This window comes from Littorina saxatilis, linkage group LG14, assembly GCF_037325665.1.
Source record: "Littorina saxatilis isolate snail1 linkage group LG14, US_GU_Lsax_2.0, whole genome shotgun sequence".
NCBI lineage: Eukaryota > Metazoa > Mollusca > Gastropoda > Littorinimorpha > Littorinidae > Littorina > Littorina saxatilis.
The window spans coordinates 4,281,883-4,307,312 of NC_090258.1; the positions used below are offsets into that span (position 1 = coordinate 4,281,883).

General features: G+C 43.6%; 1 protein-coding gene across 2 annotated transcripts in view; it reads right to left on the reverse strand.

The window, feature by feature from the left end:
- Positions 1-754: 754 nt before the first annotated feature.
- LOC138946935 (dual oxidase 1-like) overlaps positions 755-25,430 on the reverse strand; it is a 42,120-nt gene continuing 17,444 nt past the window's right edge. The window contains exons 13-33 of one of the 2 annotated variants that reach the window (XM_070318350.1): positions 25,191-25,369; positions 24,509-24,645; positions 24,020-24,154; positions 23,576-23,704; positions 23,084-23,292; positions 20,463-20,651; positions 19,667-19,759; positions 19,154-19,289; positions 16,620-16,713; positions 14,931-15,106; positions 14,276-14,336; positions 13,859-14,097; positions 12,225-12,455; positions 10,996-11,136; positions 10,114-10,395; positions 8,564-8,796; positions 6,883-7,047; positions 6,205-6,360; positions 5,737-5,868; positions 4,041-4,130; positions 755-3,965 (exon numbers count right to left, since the gene is read on the reverse strand). In XM_070318350.1, the coding sequence (XP_070174451.1) occupies positions 3,933-3,965; positions 4,041-4,130; positions 5,737-5,868; positions 6,205-6,360; positions 6,883-7,047; positions 8,564-8,796; positions 10,114-10,395; positions 10,996-11,136; positions 12,225-12,455; positions 13,859-14,097; positions 14,276-14,336; positions 14,931-15,106; positions 16,620-16,713; positions 19,154-19,289; positions 19,667-19,759; positions 20,463-20,651; positions 23,084-23,292; positions 23,576-23,704; positions 24,020-24,154; positions 24,509-24,645; positions 25,191-25,369 (3,240 nt within the window). In that variant the 3' untranslated portion in view covers positions 755-3,932. Of the gene's footprint in view, positions 4,131-5,736; positions 5,869-6,204; positions 6,361-6,882; positions 7,048-8,563; positions 8,797-10,113; positions 10,396-10,995; positions 11,137-12,224; positions 12,456-13,858; positions 14,098-14,275; positions 14,337-14,930; positions 15,107-16,619; positions 16,714-19,153; positions 19,290-19,666; positions 19,760-20,462; positions 20,652-23,083; positions 23,293-23,575; positions 23,705-24,019; positions 24,155-24,508; positions 24,646-25,190; positions 25,370-25,430 lie in introns of both variants that reach the window. The other variant, XM_070318349.1, reaches the window with a different exon arrangement.

Consider the following 25,430-nt stretch of genomic DNA (forward strand, 5'->3'; position numbering starts at 1 on the left):
CGGCATACGCACAAGCACTCAGGCACATATCTACAGCGGCATACGCACAAGCACTCAGGCACATATCTATACTCGCGCTCAACGAGGCATCCACTAATATGCAAAAAACCGACATACAAGCACGACACAGATGTTTGGTTGTTCGTTCTGAATGGCCCTTCAACCTAGGTGGCTGTGCGGGACTGATTCAAGAGTCTTTCTTTTCTCAGTTGAATGCACACAGACACACGTACACAGAAACATACAGACCATACACACAGAGATGCGTGTAGACACACACATATATATATGTATACACACATCTGTCCACGCAGACATGTACACAGAGGCACACACACACACACGCACACACACGCACACACACGCACACACACACACACACACACACACTTTCTTTCTTTATTTGGTGTTTAACGTCGTTTTCAACCATTCAAGGTTATATCGCGACGGAGGGAAGGGGGGAGATGGGATAGAGCCACTTGTCAATTGTTTCTTGTTCACAAAAGCACTAATCAAAAATTTGCTCCAGGGGCTTGCAACGTAGTACAATATATTACCTTACTGGGAGAATGCAAGTTTCCAGTACAAAGGACTTAACATTTACACACACACACACGTACGCACATAGTAATAGAGGCTAACACTAACACACACACACACACACACACACACACACACACACACACGCACGCAACCACATTTTACTGTGTGACCCACACAAAGAGGAACACGAACAAAGCAAGTTATTCCCACATTATTTTTGTTTTGTTTTTACTTCAAAAGAAAACTACTCTTGACTCATGTGCAGTGCATGAACAGTCAGAAACTACCAACAAGCCAGTAACTACAGCCACCATTTTGATCCGTCACATGGTCCACAATGCATACACAGTTTCAACATTATAAACACATTAATAACTCTAAGTAGCTACACAATCTCAGATCACATGTTGGAAAGACATTGGGTATGCTGGCTAGGTGTAACACTGATTAACATAAACTGATACAGGCTATATAGCTGCTGTAACAATTGGCGACAAGAGTTGGACCGTTGATGTCAAGATAGAAAGTGTGTATTCAACACCTTGTACCAAAAATACCTGAAGAGCAAGAAAATGAAAAGATTGAATAAAAAGAACATAAGCACTAACAGTGATTTATAATTCTAAAAGAGGTGTTTTTTTTACCTGTTGGAGCTGTTTTTGTGCTTAACGCTTAGTGAGGGAAATACTTCTTTATGCACGCCGATAGTAGTTATCAATCTGTAAATCATGTGTGAGTGCGTGCATTTAGTAAATGCTATAGAAAATATCTACAAATATTGAACAATTTGAAATAACCAAACCCACTGAGAGAAAAACGTTTTTGAACGCGTCTTAGCGATCAGCATATCAAAACAAACACATGAACAGTTATCCTCAGATACTGTAGAGGAGGGAGGATCCTGACACCGACACCATGCATGTCGAGCAAGAGAGGTGGGAGGGTCCAAAGGACATTAAGAAAACTATACATCATTCAAAAAAGATAGCGGTGAAAAAGCTGTTTATATTGGAACAGTTGCAAAAACAATAATGTCCACGGACACAAACATGACAATGCAAAATCACAAAGAAAACACACGCCTTGCAATGACAATGAGATGTTAAGGCAATGACAATGAGATGTTAAGGCAATGACAATGAGATGTTAAGGCAATGACAATGAGATGTTAAGGCAATGACAATGAGATGTTCGGGGGATGGATTTCTCTACTGGGTGAGTGGTTACATAAGGGGAGGGGGGTGGGGGAGGGGGATGAGTGAGAGGTAACCTCCTCACTGCAATATCAGTACAGCGGAGGTTGACATGATCTGTACATGTCCAAGATGATGATATACAGTGGAACCCATTTCATTTCATTTCTATTGCTCTATGGTCCCTTTGCTGGAACATTTAAGTCGCTAGTTCTTCCCAGTAGAAAGCAAGCAGCAACAGAGTCGCGCTATCCAGTTCAGTGTGTGTAACAAGAGAGTCGCGCTACCCAGTTCAGTGTGTGTGTTGTGTTGTAGCCGGTTCAACAATACACAACCTGCACTTCTGGCAGAATAACCGAGATCTTCTTCGTGCCAGAGTGGTGACACGGGTGTGGGGCATGGATACCGTCTCTGAGTCTGCACATAAAGTTGACCTGTGTCCGTCCCGGCCTGGATTCCAACCCCTGACCCGCGGATCACAAGTTACGTGTTCCACCAACTGAGCTATCGGGCCCCCAATAGACACCCCATCCCCCCAACCCCTTCTAATGCCTTGCTTCTTCACGTGTTAGGCTCGTATTCTCTGTACATTACCCTCTTTTATAATATCTGGTTTCTCTCAGATTTTGTTTTTATGTCTTACTTGAAAAGGGGTGTATCTGCAAAACCTGGACAACTAAAATGATAATTACAACGGATTTGTTGACATGGTATTGCAGTAAACTTGTATAAGACACTTGGAAAAATGATAAATGACAAATGAATGACAATCTATGAAAAATACTAACAGCAAAAATGATACTCTTACCAAAAGACATAACCAATAAAGGCATATGACATGTCGCATACACTGCAACTCACACAATACGTGAAACGTTTTAAACATAAACAAAAGTCAATGTCGGAATGGCTTACTCTGTTCCGAATGTCAGGAATCAGTTGCTATTTGAACAACATGCACTCACCACTGTTGCACAAGGAATCGTGTTTACGCATTCATTACAAGAAACAATTTTGGACAGATATATCAAACAAAATGTAGAACACAGCATGTGGTGCTGTCATTTCTGTGTTTTGTTACGTTACCATATATACATGTATACTTTGATAGCGTTAAAACAAAATGTGGGCACGGTAAATATTAACAATTTTGTATTGCTGAGAACCACTTAAGGGGTATAAATAGTTACTTCAAAAATGAAAAAACTCAATCAAAATAAGCAAAACAAAAACAAATACAGCAAAAGATTTGCATAATTATATCGAAGAGACCATCTCACTGACTGCATGATGTACTCAAACTTTCGTCCTGTCTTTTCAAGTGAGATCTGTATGCAATTACACTCTGTGTGTAACACTTTGAAGTATAAGTCCAAATATGGAAGCTAAGGCCGTTAAGTAATAACGTGCTCAGTAAAAACGAAACAAATCAAAAACCAGCAAAGCAAAACCAAAACTGACCTGTAATGTTCGCTATGTAGAAAATCACAACACCGAGTGGAAACCATGACCAGACATGGGCTCTGCTTATACTTACACATGTTAGGAAAGGCAGTTATGGCTTATAATCATGTCAAACAATAAGAAATGAGACAGTGAGAAAATAGATAGAAAAGAAACACACACATGCACACCCACAGATTCACACACCCACAGACACAGACACACTGAGACACAGACACAGACACACACACATAAATGCACTGTCGTCGAAACCAGCCTAACGCAACTGATTCTCAGAAACATTCATTCAAAAGTAAAGAAACAAAAAGACTGAATATGAGTAAGCAGCCCACATTCAAATGACACTCTGTCTGTTGGCCAATGGCTCCACAATATTGACACTCTCTCTGTTGGCCAATGGCTCCACAATATTGACAATTGACACTCTGTCTGTTGGCCAATGGCTCCACAATATTGACAATTGACACTCTGTCTGTTGGCCAATGGCTCCACAATATTGACAATTTAATCATACACATTCTTTGTCCATAACAGAAAAAAGTGGTCGTAAAATATCACAAAGTCTTCAGATTAAATTAGTAGATCGCAGAAATGAGGGCTCTAATCCCCAGATTTCAAGACACTCAAATCCAAAATGATAACAAAATATCAGAAAGTCTGCCGATGGAGTTAGTTCTGTAGATCGCAGAATTGACGAAGAACTCTGGGAATGGAGCATGAGAAGTCCAACATTTAGAAGTTCTCGAAGTGGTGCTCGAAGAGGGCCTTGGTCTTGCTGGCCTCCATAGAGCATCAGAGGTCCGTCATTTAGAAGTTCTCGAAGTGGTGCTCGAAGAGGGCCTTGGTGGTCTTGCTGGCCTCCATGCACGCCCTCTCCACGCCCTTGGTGACACCGCGAGGTCCGCAGCTAAATACACCCACCTTCTTCACCTGCACACACACAATAATAATGAAATATTATGAAAGTTATTTAAGTGTTGAAGTTATCACTTGTTCGCCATGTTTTGTTATCGGAATGTGTATTGATTATCATTTTTGGAATGTGTCCATAGGCACAGTCTGCTTGTTAACGTTCTTAATGTTGTTATTGTTTCAAACGTGTATCAAAGAAAAATGAATAAAACACGCTTCAACCAAGGCAGGGTTTGTCAAGCCTTTGCCATTCGGGGAGGGGGTCACAACGCCTTAATACTTAACTGCCGGTACAGTGCTTAGACTTCCTAATTATGTTCATAATATAGTGTGACCCCAAAACTAAACGCCGCCCTCTAAAATGCTAATAACTCCCACATGAATTCAGCGAATTACTTCATATTTGGTGTACATTAAAGGCACAGTAAGCCTCCCGTAAACCATCACAGATATTGTCATGCTTTTACACACAGTACAAACACCATTTCATTTAAACACTCACCGCTTGAGAACATCCTAGGTGCCCTCCGTTAAGAGCGAGCAATTTTCAAAGAATTTGTTTTTGCGTGGTTTATCTTACCTCTAAGCCATCGCTAATCCGTGTAATCCAGTTTCCCTTTTTTCACAATTTAGCTGCCAGTTTGTCATTTCAATGCAAATCTCTGTAAGCTTATCTGCAATAGCACGTTATTGTGTACCTTTGAATCTGAAATGCAACATTCAAACGGCTGCGAACTAGAGCAGTGGCCGGTTAACGGTTCAGAGGAACTGGCGCCAGGCAGCGTCGTCTGCTACGAGAACCACGACCTTGCGTGACCCTGCTTCCGGGCTATCTTTTTTTAAACTTTCAAAACTTCGTATTAATTGTTCTGATCTTGTCTTGATGAAAAAAGATTTCTTTTATGATTTAAGAGTGTTTGTGTAACAAGCTGTCAATTTATTATTTAGATGTCAAAAGTTAGGTCAAAAGCGCCAAAAAGCACCGTCCGATTGTCTGACAGACAATCCGCAAAATTAATTCTTTGAAAATTGCTAGCTCTTTACGTAGGGCACCTAGGATGTTCCCGTTCGGTGAGCGTTCAAATGGAAGGGTGTTTGTACTGTGTGTAAAAGCCTAACAGTATCTGTGATGGTTTACGGGGAGGCTTACTGTGCCTTTAAACTGAGATGTGGGATGATAATTTTGCAAGGTTACAAGTATTTAGGTCAAAGGGGTTTATTTTTTACGCTTAAATAGGTGGGGGGGGGGGGGGGGGGATGAATTGCTGCCAATAATGTTAGCTTCCTTTTTAGAATACCCTAGGGTATGGGGCGCTTACGGTTGTCTGGCGGTCTGTTACGCCTAACTTCATAACAACAACGACGACACCAACAACAAAAACAAAAACAAAACAAAACTACAACAACAACAACAAGTACACACCGGGGGCAGGGTGCCAGAGAGAACGGGAGGGAGAGACATTACTGTCACCGAGAGTATACACAATATCTTCTATCGTCCGTTGGTCTCGAAATATGTAACATTGCATTAACCCCCTCCCCCCCATTATCTGTATACACAGACTGCCACGATGCAGACAAAAACCAAACGTAGCTGGCACACACTAGTCACGTGTAAGCTCACCGAGGGATGGGCTTTGTGCACAGCAGTCATGATCTTGTTCATCTGAGGACGTCCGAAGTGCGTGGTGGCCTTCAGTCCGGTGAACACACTCACACCACCGGTCATCTTCTGGAAGTGCTCCTCAAAAATGTACTGCGACACAAAGTACACAACTTTCAATACCATATAATAGTCTAGTTAATCAAAATTTTTTTGTTTGAATTTGAATTTTTGGGGTTGCAGATTGTATTGAGTTGTATTGAGTTGTATTGTATTGTACTTATTGTTTTGTACTGTGTTGTCTTTAACAGTACTGCTCACAAAGTGTAATACATAGAAACTCACCAAGAGAGCAGTTCTAATGTTAAAGTTATGGAAGAACTGCGTGATGAAGATGTCCTTGTTAATCTCAAAGTATTGTATTGTATTGTATTGTATTGTATTGTATTGTATTGTATTTGGCACCAAGTGTTACATATGTCAACTCACCAGCAGAGCGGTCCTGAGGTCAAAGTTCTGGAAGAACTGCGTGATGAAGATGTCGATGTCCACCATACCGTCCTTGTCAATCTCCTCCACCTCCCTCAGGATGTCAATCAGCCACTCGAAGTGTCGCTGACTGCCCGTGATCCAGATAAAGTAAAGCTGCAGAGAAATCATACAGAAATATAGATCACATGGAACAAGATAAACTACAGCTGTCCAGACATCACATCATACAGAAATGTAGAACAATTAGAACACGATAAAGTACAGCTGCAGAGAAATCACATTTAATATACAGAAATGTAGAACAAAAGCAACGAGATAAAGTACAGCTAACAAGGGTAATGGCATAATCAAACAGGTGCTAATTTACATCCAGGCCTCGCCCATGAGAGGGACTAATCTAATGGTAAGGCCAACAAAAAAATATAGTCTGTTTAAGGTAACATAGGCAAAACAAATAGGGTCGGTAGGTCGGGATTTTTTTAATTTTTTTCAAAAACAACCGTATTTTTTAAGTTATTTTGCCAAAAAACAAAGACCTTTTTTTTTCTCCCCCAAATGCCCAAAAAAAGTCTAGGGCCGAGCAAAAAAATAGGGTCGGTCGGGATACCGTAAACAGACTATTTTTGTGTGTGGCCTAATACGTTTTACAAATGCCGAGACGAGAGGGTGACTGACCTTCTGACACTTGACCTTGTAGGTACAGTTGATGGAGGACATGTGCACGAAGTCCTTGAGGATAGAAGCGTAGGGCGTGACCCCGATACCAGCCCCGACCAGCACAGACACCTCGTACTGGTACCAGTCCTGCTGTCCCGCCCCGTACGGCCCGTCCAGGTACAGCTGTGGACACAACACAATAGGTCAAACTTAGAACAAGAGCAATTAAGAACAAACGCATCATTGTCTGTTTAATGACATCATTGTCTGTTTAATGACATCATTGTCTGTTTAATGACATCATTGTCTGTTTAATGACATCATTGTCTGTTTAATGACATCATTGTCTGTTTAATGACATCATTGTCTGTTTAATGACATCATTGTCTGTTTAATGACATCATTGTCTGTTTAATGACATCATTGTCTGTTTAATGACATCATTGTCTGTTTAATGACATCATTGTCTGTTTAATGACATCATTGTCTGTTTAATGACATCATTGTCTGTTTAATGACATCATTGTCTGTTTAATGACACCATTGTCTGTTTAATGACATCATTGTCTGTTTAATGACATCATTGTCTGTTTAATGACATCATTGTCTGTTTAATGACATCATTGTCTGTTTAATGACATCCGATACCGATACACGCACAGCCTGGCGGTCACCTTACGATTCATTTTCTTCTGCTGAAATCAAGAAGTCACTGAGACAGATTTCTTTTTCGATATATTTTGTCAATTCTTGGGCCATGGGAGAAGCAACACAATGTTTTACGTGACGTCATGTTTTGCATTATGACGTTTTCTTTCTCACCCTGCAATAAATGACAAACTCGTAAAACGCTACTCCCAGAAGTACGACTCATAAACTGCCCACATTATTCACAATTCCCCAACACACCAAACATCAAACAATAAACAAACAAACTCCAAACATCAAATAAACAAACAAACTCCAGACATCAAATAAACAAACAAACTCCAGACATCAAATAAACAAACAAACTCCAGACATCAAATAAACAAACAAACTCCAGACATCAAATAAACAAACAAACTCCAGACATCAAATAAACAAACAAACTCCAGACATCAAATAAACAAGCAAACTCCAGACATCAAATAAACAAACAAACTCCAGACATCAAATAAACAAACAAACTCCAGACATCAAATAAACAAACAAACTCCAGACATCAAATAAACAAACAAACTCCAGACATCAAATAAACAAACAAACTCCAGACATCAAATAAACAAACAAACTCCAGACATCAAATAAACAAACAAACTCCAGACATCAAATAAACAAACAAACTCCAGACATCAAATAATAAACAAACTCCAAACATCAAACAAACAAACTCCAGACATCAAATAAACAAACTCCAGACATCAAATAATAAACAAACTCCAAACATCAAATAAACAAACAAACTCCAGACATCAAATAATAAACAAACTCCAAACATCAAATAAACAAACAAACTCCAGACATCAAATAAACAAACAAACTCCAAACATCAAATAAACAAACAAACTCCAGACATCAAATAAACAAACAAACTCCAGACATCAAATAAACAAACAAACTCCAGACATCAAATAAACAAACAAACTCCAGACATCAAATAAACAAACAAACTCCAGACAAGAAACCAAACAAACTCCAGACAAGAAACCAAACCCACCTTGGGGTAGCGAGTGTTGGGACCCAGGTTCTCGGGGTCAAAAGTTTCCCGGATGTTCCAGGTCCAGGGGCCGAGTGCCCGGATGTGGACCTTCAGCGTGTCCTCGTGTGGGGCAGAGGTCAAGGTGAAGGGATGGTACTCGTCCTTGCCCTGAGACAGGCAGGCGATGCGGACCCACTGGCCAGACTTGTACTCGAAGCGAGGAGGCCGCTTGAACTCAAGCATCGTCACGTCTGCAATGGAACAAGATTGGTACAAGTTTAGAGATTTGTCGAGTGGAAACATCTGGTAACATCACACTATTCGGAAGATGGTTGGAAGATGGTACCACGTGAAGCCATGTGATTTTCCGGAACATTAACTGGAAACAGATGTGCTTCTTCTTCTTCTGCGTTCGTGGGCTGAAACTCCCTCGTACACTCGTGTTTTTGCACGAGTGGATTTTTACGTGTATGACCGTTTTTACCCCGCCATTTAGGTAGCCATACGCCGCTTTGGGATGTGCTGATGTGCATAAGAAAGATACAAATCTTTCTTTCTTTCTTTATTTGGTGTTTAACGTCGTTTTCAACCACGAAGGTTATATCGCGACGAGGGAAAGGGGGGAGATGGGATAGGGGAAAGGGGGGAGATGGGATAGAGCCACTTGTTAAGTGTTTCTTGTTCACAAAAGCACTAATCAAAAAATTGCTCCAGGGGTTTGCAACGTAGTACAATATATGACCTTACTGGGAGAATGCAAGTTTCCAGAACAAAGGACAAAACATTTCTTACATACTGCTTGACTAAAATCTTTACAAACATTGACTATATTCTATACAAGAACCACTCAACAAGGGTAAAAGGAGAAACAGAATCCGTTAGTCGCCTCTTACGACATGCGGGGGGCAGAGAAATAAGGATGTGGAAAAGAAGACTTTTGGTAAGTGAAATAAAGGTGATGGATCCAGTCAGGTAGAAATAAGACAAGAAAAGAATTGGAAAACTGCAGGGAATAGTAGGGAGAGTTTTCTTGGAAGGAAATATAGGTGAAAGGACTGGTAAGGCATGCATAAGACAAAAGAAGAGAAGTAAAGGGGTGGGGTAGCTCTGTGGAAACACTCCCGCCGCGTGAAGGCGACCCCATGGGAGCAAGATACAAATCGGGTGGGAGCTAGCTTTGGGGTCGGATTGGTTAAAATCATACCAAAAAAACGATTTAAATCAATCCAACCCCCTGCTGGCTCTCACTCCCACGGTAACTGTCTCGTGCACAACAGCCCTGTTCTCAACCATATTCAATCTCTCACAACCAGGTGTGTGTACAACAGGGAGGTTCTAAAGATCTCATCCCAACCTTTACACTACCGATGCTGCCTGCAGGATATGAACTTCGGACATTCCACTGATCTAACCACACTGAATCACCAGAAAGCGAGCTAACCAACGCTCATAACAATCACACTGTCGATCGTAATCCTTCCCTCCCTCTTTCATCTTCTCCTCCCTTTTTAATTTCTCTGTTCTGCTCTGAAATAAAGGTGTCTGTAAGCGAAGCGTGAGTTACTCACCAGAGGGCAGGTTGGCCGCCCTGAGGATGCTGAGCTCGGTCTTCTTCCTGCTGAGCGAGACCAGCTTGTCCATCATGTAGAGGCCGGCGGGGCCGAGGAAGTAGGCGAAGAAGAGCGGCTTCTGAACGATGACCGACGCCCCGTGCACCAGGGTTAGCACGTACAGCGCGATGAACAGCTTGTGGGTGGTCCAGAACAGGCTGAAGATGTGACGTCTCGCTGTCTGCGTGGCGAACACGTAGATGATGGTCAGGACTACCACCAGCAGAACGCCGGTGAAACCTGGACACACAGACAACGATGGGTAATGCATGAGTAAACAGAAGATAACAAAATTCTCAGTAACTGGCAACCCACATGGGTTGGGAAATCCCAGCAGAACGACTGTGAAACCTGGACACACAGAACGAGGGGCAATGCTTTAGTCTAGTGAAGATTGTAATCAAATGGCAACCCCCATGGGTTGGGAAAGCCTAACAGAACGCCCTGGAGATAGGGAACGAGGGCCGATCCATGAGTCTACACAAGATATCAAGGTTGTTATCAGCGGCAAACCGTATGGGTTTGAGAAAGATGTCTTAGGTCAGAAGATATATATCAAAGACATAAGATATCGCTTAAAAAAACACACGACACCAAGACGTCTCTTTTTGATCTCTTTTGAAATGAAATCTCTGACGTCACAAGTCCAGTGCTCTAGATGATAACTAAATTACTGGGCCCCGATTTTATAACTAACGTCCGTGAATTTGATGTAATGATTGCAAATACCTGGCATGGTGCCGAAGAGCCACCACTGGAAGGTGGGGATGAGGTCGTATATAATATAAGTCGTGTATAATACAGGGTATTAAAAGAGAGGATGCACAGTATTGCCCCTACCCGTCATGGTGCCGAAGAGCCACCACTGGAAGGTGGGGATGAACTCGGCCCTGAAGACGACGCTCTCAAAGATACAGAGAAAGGACGTGGGCTGGGTCACCAGGTGGTAGAAGTTGAAGCTGTAGCCCAGCACGTGCAACACTGCAACACAGATACACACACAGGTCAGTGCTAATCTAGACTTATTTTGCTGAGGAGTTCTGAATGCTCTGAATGTTCTGAAAGACGCACACACACTTTAATAATAACAATAACAATAACAATAACAACACTTTATTGTCCATTAAAATGATACATTGAAATGGAACATTTTCTTTGACACACATATAAAATATACAGTTCAGTGCTAGTCTACGCTTATTTGCTGAATGAATTGTCCATGCTCTGAATATGTGTTTGGAGGAACTAGTTTATTTCAAATTGTGTGTTTTAGCTCAAAAACTGTGGAGCTGAATACTCCCTGACAAATTGTTTTAACTCAGGAAAACGTCAGGGCAATTTTGAAATCAAACCTGCAGCAAGATATGCTCGTTGGGTCTTAACCTTTTTCAAACGCTCTCACTCAGGCACTTTACAGTGGATGACAGCTTTACATATGCCCCGTGTATAAGATACCTTCCACTTTTAAGACAAGCATAGCGCCAAGAATTAGTCCAAAACAATAGATCATTTCAGGACACAAGGCAAAGACTGAAAACTACGGAATATGAGGGAATATATCCTGTCTCGTCCCTGAAGAAACAGCGAACAACTTAACACCTTGACTGCCAGAATAATTTAGTTTAAAAGAAATTCAATGAAAAACATAGTCATTCAAGGTATGACGATGGGACCAAAACTGAGAAAATGCTATCGAGCGGAGGCAATCATCTTACTGCAATTTAAAGGGCTATATTCAGCAGTTGTTTCCCATGACAGAGTTTTCATTTGTTGATGATAGCAGAGCCCGTACCTGATGGCTTGATAGCAGTAAGAGTTAACAGAATAGACCAATTCCAAAAATAACTCTGTCGGGTTTGTATTAGTTGTGAACGAGTGAATGCCCTTGCTGTTTACTCGGACAAACATTGGAGGGGCCAATCACCAGCGAGGAGTGTGTCCGAAACAGTTGGACAGAAGCACGTGTAAAGTTAGTTGTCAGGGGAAAGCAAGGGTATTCACTCTTTCACAACCCATACAAACGCGACAGAGTTATTTCCCATCATCGTCTTTTAGTCAAGATAACTCACCAGTGAAGAAGAGAGCGGTCCAGGCCACCAGCTTGTGGAATGAGACGTGAGAGTCGAAAGGGATGAAGAGGTTGACGAGGGTGGATCTCAGGTAGGTGATGGAGTTGCGGCACATGGTCAGCAACAGGAAGGAGAAGGTGAAGGACATTGACGCCGCCGCCCCGCGAGTGATGCTGATTCCGTAACTCATTAGTTGTCTCAGCCCGCTGTGCTCCCGCTCCACTGTGTAGTCTGTGGGATCATCAAGGGGGGTTTAGTCACAAATGTAAAATCCCAAGAACAGAGCTGACACAATTTGAATGAGTGAGTTTAGCTTGCTTTATGCCCTCGAGTGATGCTGATTCCGTAACTCGTTCGTTGTCTCAGCCCGCTGTGCTCGCCATTGACTGTGTAGTCTGTTGCTTAACAATAAGAAGTGTTTTAGTCATAAGGGTGAAAAATCGATCCAGGGCTAACACTAATTTATATGCCTTTAAATTAAAATGATATATTTACTGAAACTGGGGCGGGGATATAGCTCAGTTGGTAGCGCGCTGGATTTGTATTCAGTTGGCCGCTGTCAGCGTGAGTTCGATCCCAGGTTCGGCGGAAATTTATTTCACAGAGTCAACTTTGTGTGCAGACTCTCTTTGGTGTCCGAACCTCCCCCCGTGTACACTACATTGGGTGTGCACGTTAAAGATCCCACGATTGACAAAAGGGTCTTTCCTGGCAAAATTGCTTAGGCACAGTTAATAATTGTCTACCTATACCCGTGTGACTTGGAATAATAGGCCGTGAAAGGTAAATATGCGCCGAAATGGCTGCAATCTACTGGCCGTATAAAATTTCATCTCACACGGCATCACTGCAGAGCGCCTAGAACTGTACCCACGGAATATGCGCGATATAAGACTCATTGATTGATTGATTTACTGAAACAAATTAAGGAATACCCTCACATGTCTTACTGCGACCACCTGCTGCGCACATGATGGAACAGTTTTGGTCGCAATCACAAAAGAACTAAAACTTACGTGTAAAACTGTACATTTTACTTCTTCCAGTTAGAAATCTGTTGGATAAGTTTGATTCCCCAGGAACATTATTTCGTGAGGATATTCACATTTTCAAGATACACAGCTGCTTCTTCTTCTTCTTCTTCTGCGTTCGTGGGCTGAAACTCCCACGTACACTCGTGTTTTTTGCACGAGTGGAATTTTACGTGTATGACCGTTTTTTACCCCGCCATTTAGGCAGCCATACGACGGTTTCGGAGGAAGCATGCTGGGTATTTTCGTGTTTCTATAACCCACCGAACTCTGACATGGATTACAGGATCGTTTTTGTGCGCACTTGGTCTTGTGCTTGCGTGTACACACGGGGGTGTTCGGACACCGAGGAGAGTCTGCACACAAGGTTGACTCTGAGAAATAAATCTCTCGCCGAACGTGGGGACGAACTCACGCTGACAGCGGCCAACTGGATACAAATCCAGCGCGCTACCGACTGAGCTACATCCCCGCCCTACACAGCTGCAATATCTCGCGAGATATAGACAAGCAAAGAAGGGTACATATCGAAGAAATTTAAATAAGATTCTTATATTCGCCTTGCACTCTAAATGCTACACAGAAGAAAAGTGTACAACTCACAGTAGAATCGCTCCGCGAAGAGCCCGAAGACGATGCCGTAGAAGAGGATCATGAAGAAGATGTGCTGCCGGAAGTTCTCAATGAAGTGTTTCACCAGCTTCACACGCGCCTTCAGGGGAGAGTAACTCTCGCGCACTGCCTCGAAAAGCAGACCACCGGCTCTCTGGTTCCCGGCAGAACCGTCCAGGGCGTTGCCTAGCGACAGGGTGCGATGACGTAGGGCGTCGCTGTTCTCAGATCTGGAAGGTGGACGTGATGTGACCAGATTTTGAAAGAGATACTTCGATGTTTCATTTTAATTTGAAAATTTACTACCAAACATCCAAAACGTATTCAGTATTCACACGCACACTCTACACACACACGAAATGTATTGCATGTGTGTATAACAATAGATTGTCTGACTGATATACTTACGACGTCTTCTTGGTGTTCTTGGTTGGTTTCGGCGTGGCTACCTTGGAGTGTTTGGATACACCTGGGACATAAAATACTCAGTATTAAACTACCGAGAGTATACATACATGTTTGTTTGTTTGTTTGTTTGCTTAACGCCCAGCCGACCACGAAGGGCCATATCAGGGCGGTGCTGCTTTGACATATAACGTGCGCCACACACAAGACAGAAGTCGCAGCACAGGCTTCATGTCTCACCCAGTCACATTATTCTGACACCGGACCAACCAGTCCTAGCACTAACCCCATAATGCCAGACGCCAGGCCGGCGGAACAGCCACTAGATTGCCAATTTTTAAGTCTTAGGTATGACCCGGCCGGGGTTCGAACCCACGACCTCCCGATCACAGGGCGGACGCCTTACCACTAGGCAAAACCGTGCCCTACCAGAACTAAATATTGACAAACAAACACACAGTGAGAGAATTGCAGCCTGCTAGAGTAAAACCCCCCTTTTAAGACCTCCAAACATGTGAGAAAATCAAGTCTTCAAAAGCGGGGTGTCTTAACATGGGAGTAGATTAACAGAGGGTGTCAACACAAAGCCAACCAAAACAAGGTCTTAAAAGGGAGGAAGTCTTAAGCTGGGGGTCTTAAAACGGGGGTTCTACTGTACCTTTCCAGTCAAAGGAGGCGTTCCACAGCTTGTCCATCTGGGGGGCGAGGATCTGACAGAAGTCGTCGAAGGTGAAGTCGTGTTTGTGCTGCAGGCCGGCCTGTTCTACCAGCGAGTCCACCAGTCTCTGAACCTCGTCTAGGTCCGGCTTGCTCTGGGCCAGGTCCAGCAGAGATCTGTAACAGTATCAACATATTTAGAATTCTACACTTTGGCATGATCCCAAAGTTCGAAACACGGAAAGCAGTATAGCAGGGACATGTGCTAACACCAAGAGTTTCGTGTATCTACGCTGGGATGTCAATCCAAGGCAGTGACTATGAAATAAAAAGCAATTTTCAGACAAAGCGAGTAGAAACCCAGAACATTATAACACATTTGGGCATGCTTCTGGCAAAATGTACGCATGGATCACAGAGTCGCAAGAAAGAGTGTTTAAACATTTACCTAAATGTCAACAAATTTGTTTGTTTGTTTGCTTAACGGCCAGCCGACCACGAAGGGCCATATCAGGGCGGTGCTGCTTTGACATTTAACGTGCGCCAAACACAAGACAGAAGTCGCAGCACAGGCTTCATGTCTCACCCAGTCACATTATTCTGACACCGGACCAACCAATCCTAGCACTAACTCCATAATGCCAGACGTCAGACGGAGCAGCCACTAGATTGCCAATTTTAAAGTCTTAGGTATGACCCGGCCGGGGTTCGAACCCACGACCTCCCGATCACGGGGCGGACGCCTTACCACTAGGCCACCCGTGCCGGTCATGTCAACAAATAAAAACAGATAATCTTTAATAACAATCAATAAAGAATCAGCAACCAACAAGCAAACTCATATAGATTTGTGTTTTCGAGTTATCAATCAAAGGGATGCTCCAATAATGAGCATAAGGATCCGTAGAAGAGTCCAGCATTCTCAGGAACAGATGATGGGTATATCAAGGAATATTCGCCAATAGCATATCTTATTCTTATTCTGATTCTTCTTCGTCTTCTGCTTCTTCTTCTTCTACTTCTGCGTTCATGTGCTTCGACTCCCACGTACACTAGTAGGCGTGAGTGGGGATTTGACGTGCAAGGCCGTTTCCCTCGCCATTCAGTCAGTCATACTCTTGATGCGGGGGGTGCATGCTTGGTCTGTTTGTGTTTCTATTAGTATATAACCCACCAAACTCTGACATGAATTGCAGGATCTTTTTCGATCGTACTTGGTCTTGAGCTTGCATGTACACACGACGGAGAATAGCAGGTCTGCACATAAGTGTACCTTGGAGATGGAACAAACAGCATGGGGCAGTGTGAGATAAGTGTACCTTGGAGATGGAACAAACAGCATGGGGCAGTGTGAGATAAGTGTACCTTGGAGATGGAACAAACAGCATGGGGCAGTGTGAGATAAGTGTACCTTGGAGATGGAACAAACAGCATAGGCCAGTGTGAGATAAGTGTACCTTGGAGATGGAACAAACAGCATGGGGCAGTGTGAGATAAGTGTACCTTGGAGATGGAACAAACAGCATAGGACAGTGTGAGATAAGTGTACCTTGGAGATGGAACAAACAGCATAGGACAGTGTGAGATAAGTGTACCTTGGAGATGGAACAAACAGCATGGGACAGTGTGAGATAAGTGTACCTTGGAGATGGAACAAACAGCAAGGGACAGTGTGAGATAAGTGACCTACCTGAACATCTGTCCTATGGCGGCCTTACTCATCACACCAGAGCCGTCGATATCGTACATGTAGAACATGGTCTGCAGCTTGTCCTGACACGACCCTGAAATGAATAGACACATTCAAGTTGCTGTAACTGTCACCTCACCATTGCTCTATTGTTAAACGATTCTTTGGCTGGGAATGGGACTTCAAGGTAAATAGCAAATTAGTAACATCATTCAACATCATTTTTAGCGTTCTGGGCACATTTTGACCCTTCAAAGAGGAGAAACAGAGAAAGACAATAAAACCTACATCTTTCTTTCTTTATTTGGTGTTTAACGTCGTTTTCAACCACAAAGGTTATATCGCGACGGGGAAAGGGGGGAGATGGGATAGAGCCACTTGTCAATTGTTTCTTGTTCACAAAAGCACTAATCAAACATTTGCTCCAGGGGCTTGCAACGTAGTACAATGTATGACCTTACTGGGAGAATGCAAGTTTCCAGTACAAAGGACTTAACATTTCTTACATACTGCTTGACTAAAATCTTTACAAAAATGTACTATATTCTATACAAGAAACACTTAAGGGTAAAAAGAGAAACAGAATCCGTTAGTCGCCTCTTACGACATGCTGGGGAGCATCGGGTAAATTCTTCCCCCTAACCCGCGGGGGGGTAATAAAACCTACAGAATATTGGTGACTCGAGTCTGGACCACGTAGGAACAAAAACAACCCTCTAGTTTCACTTAAAGTTTTCACTGAAGCTAAACGATAATACATTTGACTTCACATGCGCTGAGTATAAACTGAGAAAGGAAACAAACTAGCATCAGTGAGTCCCGCATAGCCATATAGATGGAAGGGACGTTAAAAAACAACAAACTTGCATCAGTGAGTCCCGCATAGCCATATAGATGGAAGGGACGTTAAAAAACAACAAACTAGCATCAGTGAGTCCCGCATAGCCATATAGATGGAAGGGACGTTAAAAACAACAAACTTGCATCAGTGAGTCCCGCATAGCCATATAGATGGAAGGGACTTTAAAAAACAACAAACTTGCATCAGTGAGTCCCGCATAGCCATATACATGGAAGGGACGTTAAAAAACAACAAACTTGCATCAGTGAGTCCCGCATAGCCATATAGATGGAAGGGACGTTAAAAAACAACAAACTTGCATCAGTGAGTCCCGCATAGCCATATAGATGGAAGGGACGTTAAAAAACAACAAACTAGCATCAGTGAGTCCCGCATAGCCATATAGATGGAAGGGACGTTAAAAACAACAAACTTGCATCAGTGAGTCCCGCATAGCCATATAGATGGAAGGGACTTTAAAAAACAACAAACTTGCATCAGTGAGTCCCGCATAGCCATATAGATGGAAGGGACGTTAAAAACAACAAACTTGCATCAGTGAGTCCCGCATAGCCATATAGATGGAAGGGACGTTAAAAACAACAAACTTGCATCAGTGAGTCCCGCATAGCCATATAGATGGAAGGGACGTTAAAAACAACAAACTTGCATCAGTGAGTCCCGCATAGCCATATAGATGGAAGGGACGTTAAAAAACAACAAACTTGCATCAGTGAGTCCCGCATAGCCATATAGATGGAAGGGACGTTAAAAACAACAAACTTGCATCAGTGAGTCCCGCATAGCAATATAGATGGAAGGGACGTTAAAAACAACAAACTTGCATGAGTGAGTCCCGCATAGCCATATAGATGGAAGGGACGTTAAAAACAACAAACTTGCATCAGTGAGTCCCGCATAGCCATATACATGGAAGGGACGTTAAAAAACAACAAACTTGCATCAGTGAGTCCCGCATAGCCATATAGATGGAAGGGACGTTAAAAAACAACAAACTTGCATCAGTGAGTCCCGCATAGCCATATAGATGGAAGGGACGTTAAAAAACAACAAACTTGCATCAGTGAGTCCCGCATAGCCATATAGATGGAAGGGACGTTAAAAACAACAAACTTGCATCAGTGAGTCCCGCATAGCCATATAGATGGAAGGGACGTTAAAAACAACAAACTTGCATCAGTGAGTCCCGCATAGCAATATAGATGGAAGGGACGTTAAAAACAACAAACTTGCATCAGTGAGTCTCGCATAGCCATATAGATGGAAGGGACGTTAAAAAACAACAAACCAACATGCGCTGAGATTCAGTCAAACAGTCTCTACCGTAGAAATGTCACACCCACACCGTCAACTGAAGTGTTCCACTTTTGAAAACACACTTGTAGTAACCTGTTGTGAAGACTGTGTGACGAACTATATCATTCTCATGGAAAAAGTAGCACACACGGTAAACACCATATGCGCTACTTTTGCTAGTATAGTAGAATCATAGTTTTTTACACAGTCAGTATGTTCACAACTGCTTACGAAAAGTGTGTTCAAACAAGTGTGTTCAAACAAGTGTGTTCAAACAAGTGTGTTCAAACCAGTGTGTTCAAGAGTGGAGCCCTTCAGTTGATGGTGTGGGGGTGGCAGTTCTCCGCTCACGGTGTCACAGCATGCCCAGCCTCACCTTTGGAGAAGAGCACGACGGCGTTGAGGAATTCCCTGAAAGAGATGTAGCCGTTCCTGTCAGAGTCGATGAGGCTGAAGAAGTGCTCCACGAAGTCTGAGTTGGCCTTCACTCCTATCGCCTCGGCAAACTCTTCCTGTAAAGTCAGAGACAAACGACTTTAAACTCTGTATGCCAAGGAAATGAAGGATGAACCATGTTACATTGGTTGCAGGAAGAGGTTTAATAAACTTCGTTTTGTATGATGCAAAATCTTTCCATTTTGAATTGTTTGCCACATTTTGATATTCACTGTCACCAATAGGATTGTTGTAACACGAACAACAAGAAGAACAACAAGATGATGATGATGATGATGATGATGATGATGATGATGATGATGATGATGATGGCGACGACGGCGACGATGGTGATAATGATGATGATGGAGACGAGGAAAAAAAGGAGGAGCAAAACGTGAGTCGGAAAACGACAACGATAAAGACGCCACAGACGACAAGAAGCATCACGTACCTTGGACAGTTCAATCTCCAGGATCTCCTTGCTCTGTTTCCTCATGTCCAGCTGAGCGTTGTCCAGGGCCGGGTCATAGTCCATCTGGAACGCCTGTAAGCAGCAAAAAACAAAGTGGTTACAACTTCACAACAAAAGTACAAACGTACAACCATTATACATTAGGTGTCAAGTTGGTCTAGGACTGCCACTGTTGGTAAATGTCTAGCTATAGCTTACCCTACGGTTCCCTTCAATATGACCAGACAAAAAAGAGAAACAGTCACACATATACACGGCTTTGGTGCTTGCACCTAATGAGCCGAAAAAACACAAGCCTCCTTGTGCCCTTCATCAAAAGCACAAATGGCCACCCCCACATATATTTGTTTTGGCTCCCAACCACAAGTTCTTCTTGTCTCTAACCACCTTGAAGATGGTATTGAAGAACTTCTCCAGCATAGAAACAGGCAGGGACACAGACAAGATTGCAAAGTTTCCATTTGGCTTTTGACAGATATATGAGGAAGATCTGACAGATACCCAAACTGATGACAGGCGACAGTGACCCAACAGTTTATACAGTGTTCTAGATGATCGAACGTGTGGCAAAGACCTGTACGCCTACGTGTAGATATTGCGTCACCCTTGACTCACTTTTTCTCTCCAATGTTCCAAATCATACGTTGTTTTGCTCCCACCAAGACTGCAGATCTTGGCAAACCCATGACGTAAAAACTAGATTTAATGACGTTACCCGTACACGTACACGTGCTGAAAAAGCCACATCTAGATCTTGCTCATATATCTCTCTCACCTCCTTGAAGATAGTCTTGAAGAACTTCTCCAGCATGGCGTTGCGTTTCTCCTTAGTGGTGGCGAGGTTGAGCAGGTCCGTCTCGCGGATCTCGAAGCTGACCAGGTCAACCAGCTCGTAGCCCGACACGAACTCCGCCAGGGAGTCCATGAAGATGTTGCGCTCCTCCTCGTTCAGGAACATCACCACCTGCAAGGTAGTTTTTTGTTTGTTTGTTTTTTGCTTAACGCCCAGCCGACCACGAAGGGCCATATCAGGGCGGTCTGCAAGGTAGTGGATAGCACGATCTTATAATAATAATAATAATAACTGGACATTTTTAAGTGCCTAACCTATGGCTCTAGGCCCTTTACAAAAGAACATATATATATATACAGAATAGAACAATTAAAAGTACAACCTACATAAAACAAATTAATCATACAGACACAAATCACCACATGTACTGTTCACACAATAATCATATATGCAATACACACTATATATATACAAACATACACAGCTAACACTCTCAACAATCATAACAACTTTATGGGAGAGGAGTATGTGCAGAAATGGAATGAAGAAGACATTAGGCCAGATTGGTGTAATATTCTGTGAAAAAGAAAGTGTTCAACTGTTGTTTAAAAGAGCTGAGAGAGGTGCAGTGTCTGACAGAGAAGGGAAGAGAGTTCCAGAGTGGTGGTGCAGCACAACAGAAGCTTCTTGCTCCGTGCTGCTTCCTGTTGAAGCGCTCAACTTTCAGTAGCCTGGTGTCAGCGGATGATCTGAGTGTGCGTGATGGGGTGTATATGTACAGGAGTTCAGAAAGGTACTGAGGGGCACTTCCTGAGAAGACCTTGAAACACAGACAAGCGACTTTGTACTTGATACGCTGTTCCACCGGCAGCCAGTGGAGTGTGTATAGCAGGGGAGTGACATGCTGTGTTTTCTTTGACCTAAAGATGATGCGGGCTGCAGCATTTTGAACAGTTTGGAGAGGTTGGATAACTAACGAAGAACATCCAATCAACAGGGCATTACAATAGTCTAAACGAGACAATATGCAGGAAATGACAAAGGTTTTTGTGGCTTCTTTTTCTTCTCCGCCTTCGTTCATGGGCTGAAACTCCCACGTTCACTCATATTTTTTGCACGAGTGGATTTTTACGTGTATTAGCATGCTGGGTATTTTCGTGTTTCTATAACCCACCGAACTCTGACATGGACTTCAGGATCTTTTCCGCGCGCACTTGGTCTTGTGCTTGCGTGTACATATATATATAATCCACTAGCAGGTCTGCACATAAGTTGACCTGTGAGATTGGACAAATCTCCACATTTAACCCACCAGGCAGCCGCCTCTATAATCTGTTCACGAACATCACCACTTGAAAGGTAGAGATGTCGTGGGACAACACGGCTTTACAATTCTCCGGAATATATTGGATTGGATTGGATAAGATTTACAGTCCAGTGAGGTTACCCTCATGGAAATTCGGGCTGCTTTCTCCCCGGGGAAAGCGAGCTGCCATACATACGGCGCTACCCATATTTTTTTTTCCTGCATGCGTGTATTCATGTTTCCTGAGACTTAATGCCGTGTGAGATGGAATTTTTTTACTTTATTCCAAGTCCCACGGGTATTTGATGGACATTTTTATCTATGCCTATACAATTTTGCCAGGAAAGACCCTTTTGTCAATCGTGGGATCTTTAACGTGCACACCCCAATGTAGTGTACACGAAGGGACCTCGGTTTTTCGTCTCATCCGAAAGACTAGCACTTGAACCCACCACCTAGGTTAGGAAAGGGGGGAGAAAATTGCGGCCTGACCCAGGCCTGAACACGCAACCTCTTGCTACCGAGCGCAAGTGCGTTACCTCTCGGCCACCCAGTCCAACAAAGATCAAGACCCCCCCCCCCCCCCCCCCAGATGCCGTTGACATTTAGCATTTGAGAGAGGGATGTTGAGTCTCTCCTTGAGGAAACAAAAGTACATTTTCCGGGAAAGGGAGGGGGTGGGAGTGGGGGCTCAAGTCCCCCCCCCCCCTCAGATCCAGCCATTGAATAAGCACGCTTTACTCGATAATAAACTAATTGATAAGAAAACACCGAAAAAAGATGCTGCTGTGGATCCACACAAACGCTCATGAATAGATTATATGTGATTATATTTGCGATTTTTGTGTGTACGCCATGTATGCAGATTTGTGTAGGTATATTAGTATTCATGTGTGAGTGTATGTGTATGTGTGTGTTTGCCTGTCTGTATGCGTGTGTGTGTGTGTGTGTGTGTGTGTGTGTGTGTGTGTGTGTGTGTGTGCGTGTGCGTGTGTGTGAATGTGTATCTGTGTGTCTGTGTGTATCTGTGCAAGTGTGTGGTGATAGCATGTGTGTGTGTATGCGCACGCGTATGTGCGTGCGCACGCGTGTGTTTGTGACTGCATGGATTTAAACGATGAATTTGCTTTTGTACTCCTGTTCTTTTTGTGTCTTAATGCTTGTATTTTGGTTTTTGTACATGTGTATAATAATGTCATTGTAAAGCGCTTGGAGCTTCTAGGTAAGCGCTCTATAAGTTTCCATTATTATTATTATTATTAGATCACTTCGCCAATATGGCCTTAACCGCACTCACCAGGTCATACTCCTGGGGGACCTGCACGAGCACTGTGTTGCGCTTCTTGTTGGCCGACAGCTTGACGTTGACTGCCGACATGGCGGACAGCTTGATGGAGCGCAGGTGAGAGCCCATGGTGGTGAAGACCTCCAGGGTGCCCTTGGTCGTCAGGTGCAGCTCTATGGTCCGGGGGGCCTCCTTGCCTCGCCACTCTTTGGCGTCCATCACTAAAAACACGGGCATTTTTAACATTATTATACCATCTAGGATGTCATTTTCAAATGATTATTTTCTCGAATAATCCAAATTTACTCATCAGAAAACAGCAACAAGAACAAATGAACATGGACTAGTTTCGACTTTCGTCTTTATCAGCTATTATCTCATTAGATCTTCAGTAGGTTACCTGATCGTTTACACTACAAAGAAGGTATCAAAGCATCCAAAATCACGCAGCTAAATTTCACACGAATGAGGTCCTGTTTTTTTCTAGAGCAGCACGTGACTCACCCGAGATACTGCTGGACATAGTTCTGCGCAGAATACGACGTCGTTCCTTCTCCTGGCGCGCCTCCTGGCGGCGTCTGTTGTAGCGCCACTGGCGGCACTTGGTGAACACGTAGGCACACAAGATCACCACTGAAACACAATTCATGAAGCTGTAAGGCTTTTGGCACTCTGATAATACCCAATTTTACTATGAATTAATACGTTATCATTTGTACACAGGAACACCATTGTACCCACTTTGCTAGTAGCCTATCCAGAATACAGTGTCGATATATTTCGGAATAATTGACTAAACAAAGACAGATACAGACCTTCCGACCCCCTACCCCCCCCCCCCACACACATACACATACAGAACGTTAGCCCAAACCCCCATCCCACTCCCCCAACACCCCTGTGCAATCGGCAACACACACACAATCTTTACATCTTATTGCCTCTCACCTAGCGGCAGCAGTCCCAGGCATGTCCAGATGATGATGTAGGGGATCTCGCTGCCGGCGAAGAAGTCAAAGCCCTCGTGCTCGGGACACGGGGCTAACGCGCTGATGTTGGGCGCCTGATGCTCGCAGACGTGATCTGAAAATACAGTTATGGTATTAATAAGGATGTTGATGAAAATAACGTTCTTCAGCAAATTCGCCGAAATTGCCCTGAAGCCTGTGAGTAACTGGGCGCAGTCGACTTTGTGAAGCTGACTGCACGAAGCTTTGGCACTGAATTTGTCGGGAAAAAGACCTCGCGAAGACAATTTTGGCCTAACAGTTTTCCCAAATTGTCCAAAGTTTAAAGCGATTTAGCTTCCCCGTAAAAAAAGTTTGACGGAACTGCTGAAGATACACAGTACACAGACATAGGCAGGCAGGCAGGCAGGCAGGCAGGCAGGCAGGCAGGCAGACAGACAGACAGACAGACAGACAGATGAAAACTGACCGTGCGCCATGAGGAAGACGTTGTCGGGCAGCTCGTTGGGAGGGTTCATGGACTTGATCATGCCGCCAGTGACCGCCATCAGGAGGTCCTTGACCGTCGTGTTCATGATGGTGTCCACCTCTTTGTCCGTCAGCAGGCTGAAAGTCACACGGAACACAGGTCATTATCGTATTGCTTCTGTTACAGCGACTCGTCGTCAGCAGGCTGAAAGTCACACGGAACACAGGTCATTATCGTATTGCTTCTGTTACAGCGACTCGTCGTCAGCAGGCTGAAAGTCACACGGAACACAGGTCATTATCGTATTGCTTCTGTTACAGCGACTCGTCGTCAGTAGCGTCGTCGTAGTAGTCATTATCATCATCATCATCGTCGTTGTCATCATCTTAGTCGTCCTCGTCATCATCGTCGTCATTATCATTATCACCACCCTCATCACCGCAGTCGTCTTCCAACCATTATAACAGTTGTTTCTTTTGTAATGACCAGCAACCCCCTCCCTCCTCCCCCCCCCCCTCCACTCTGCTCCCCACCCATTCCCACCATCAGTCACGTCTTCTGCTCCATTCATGGACTGCAACTCCGAGGTACTTATTTATTTTTATTTTTTTCACGAGTGGGTGTTTACGTCTATGGCCGTTTTGTACACATGTTCAAGAAATGCAGTGTGCTGCAGACCTACCCGTTGTCTTTGTTCTGGAACCAGAACCTGTCGCCGTCCCGAACCCGGTACATCTGGTCCAGCAGGATGGCGGTGAAGAGAGGGCCCGGGCCGCTGGAGGTCGTCTCCATCATGCCTCCCACAAAGATGTCCATGTGGTCCACCCGGCCCTTGTGAAGCATCTCCAGTCTCTTCACCAACTGTCACACGCAAAGAAGAAAGACGTTAAAAGGATACAGATTTAGAAAAAAAGGTCTTTAT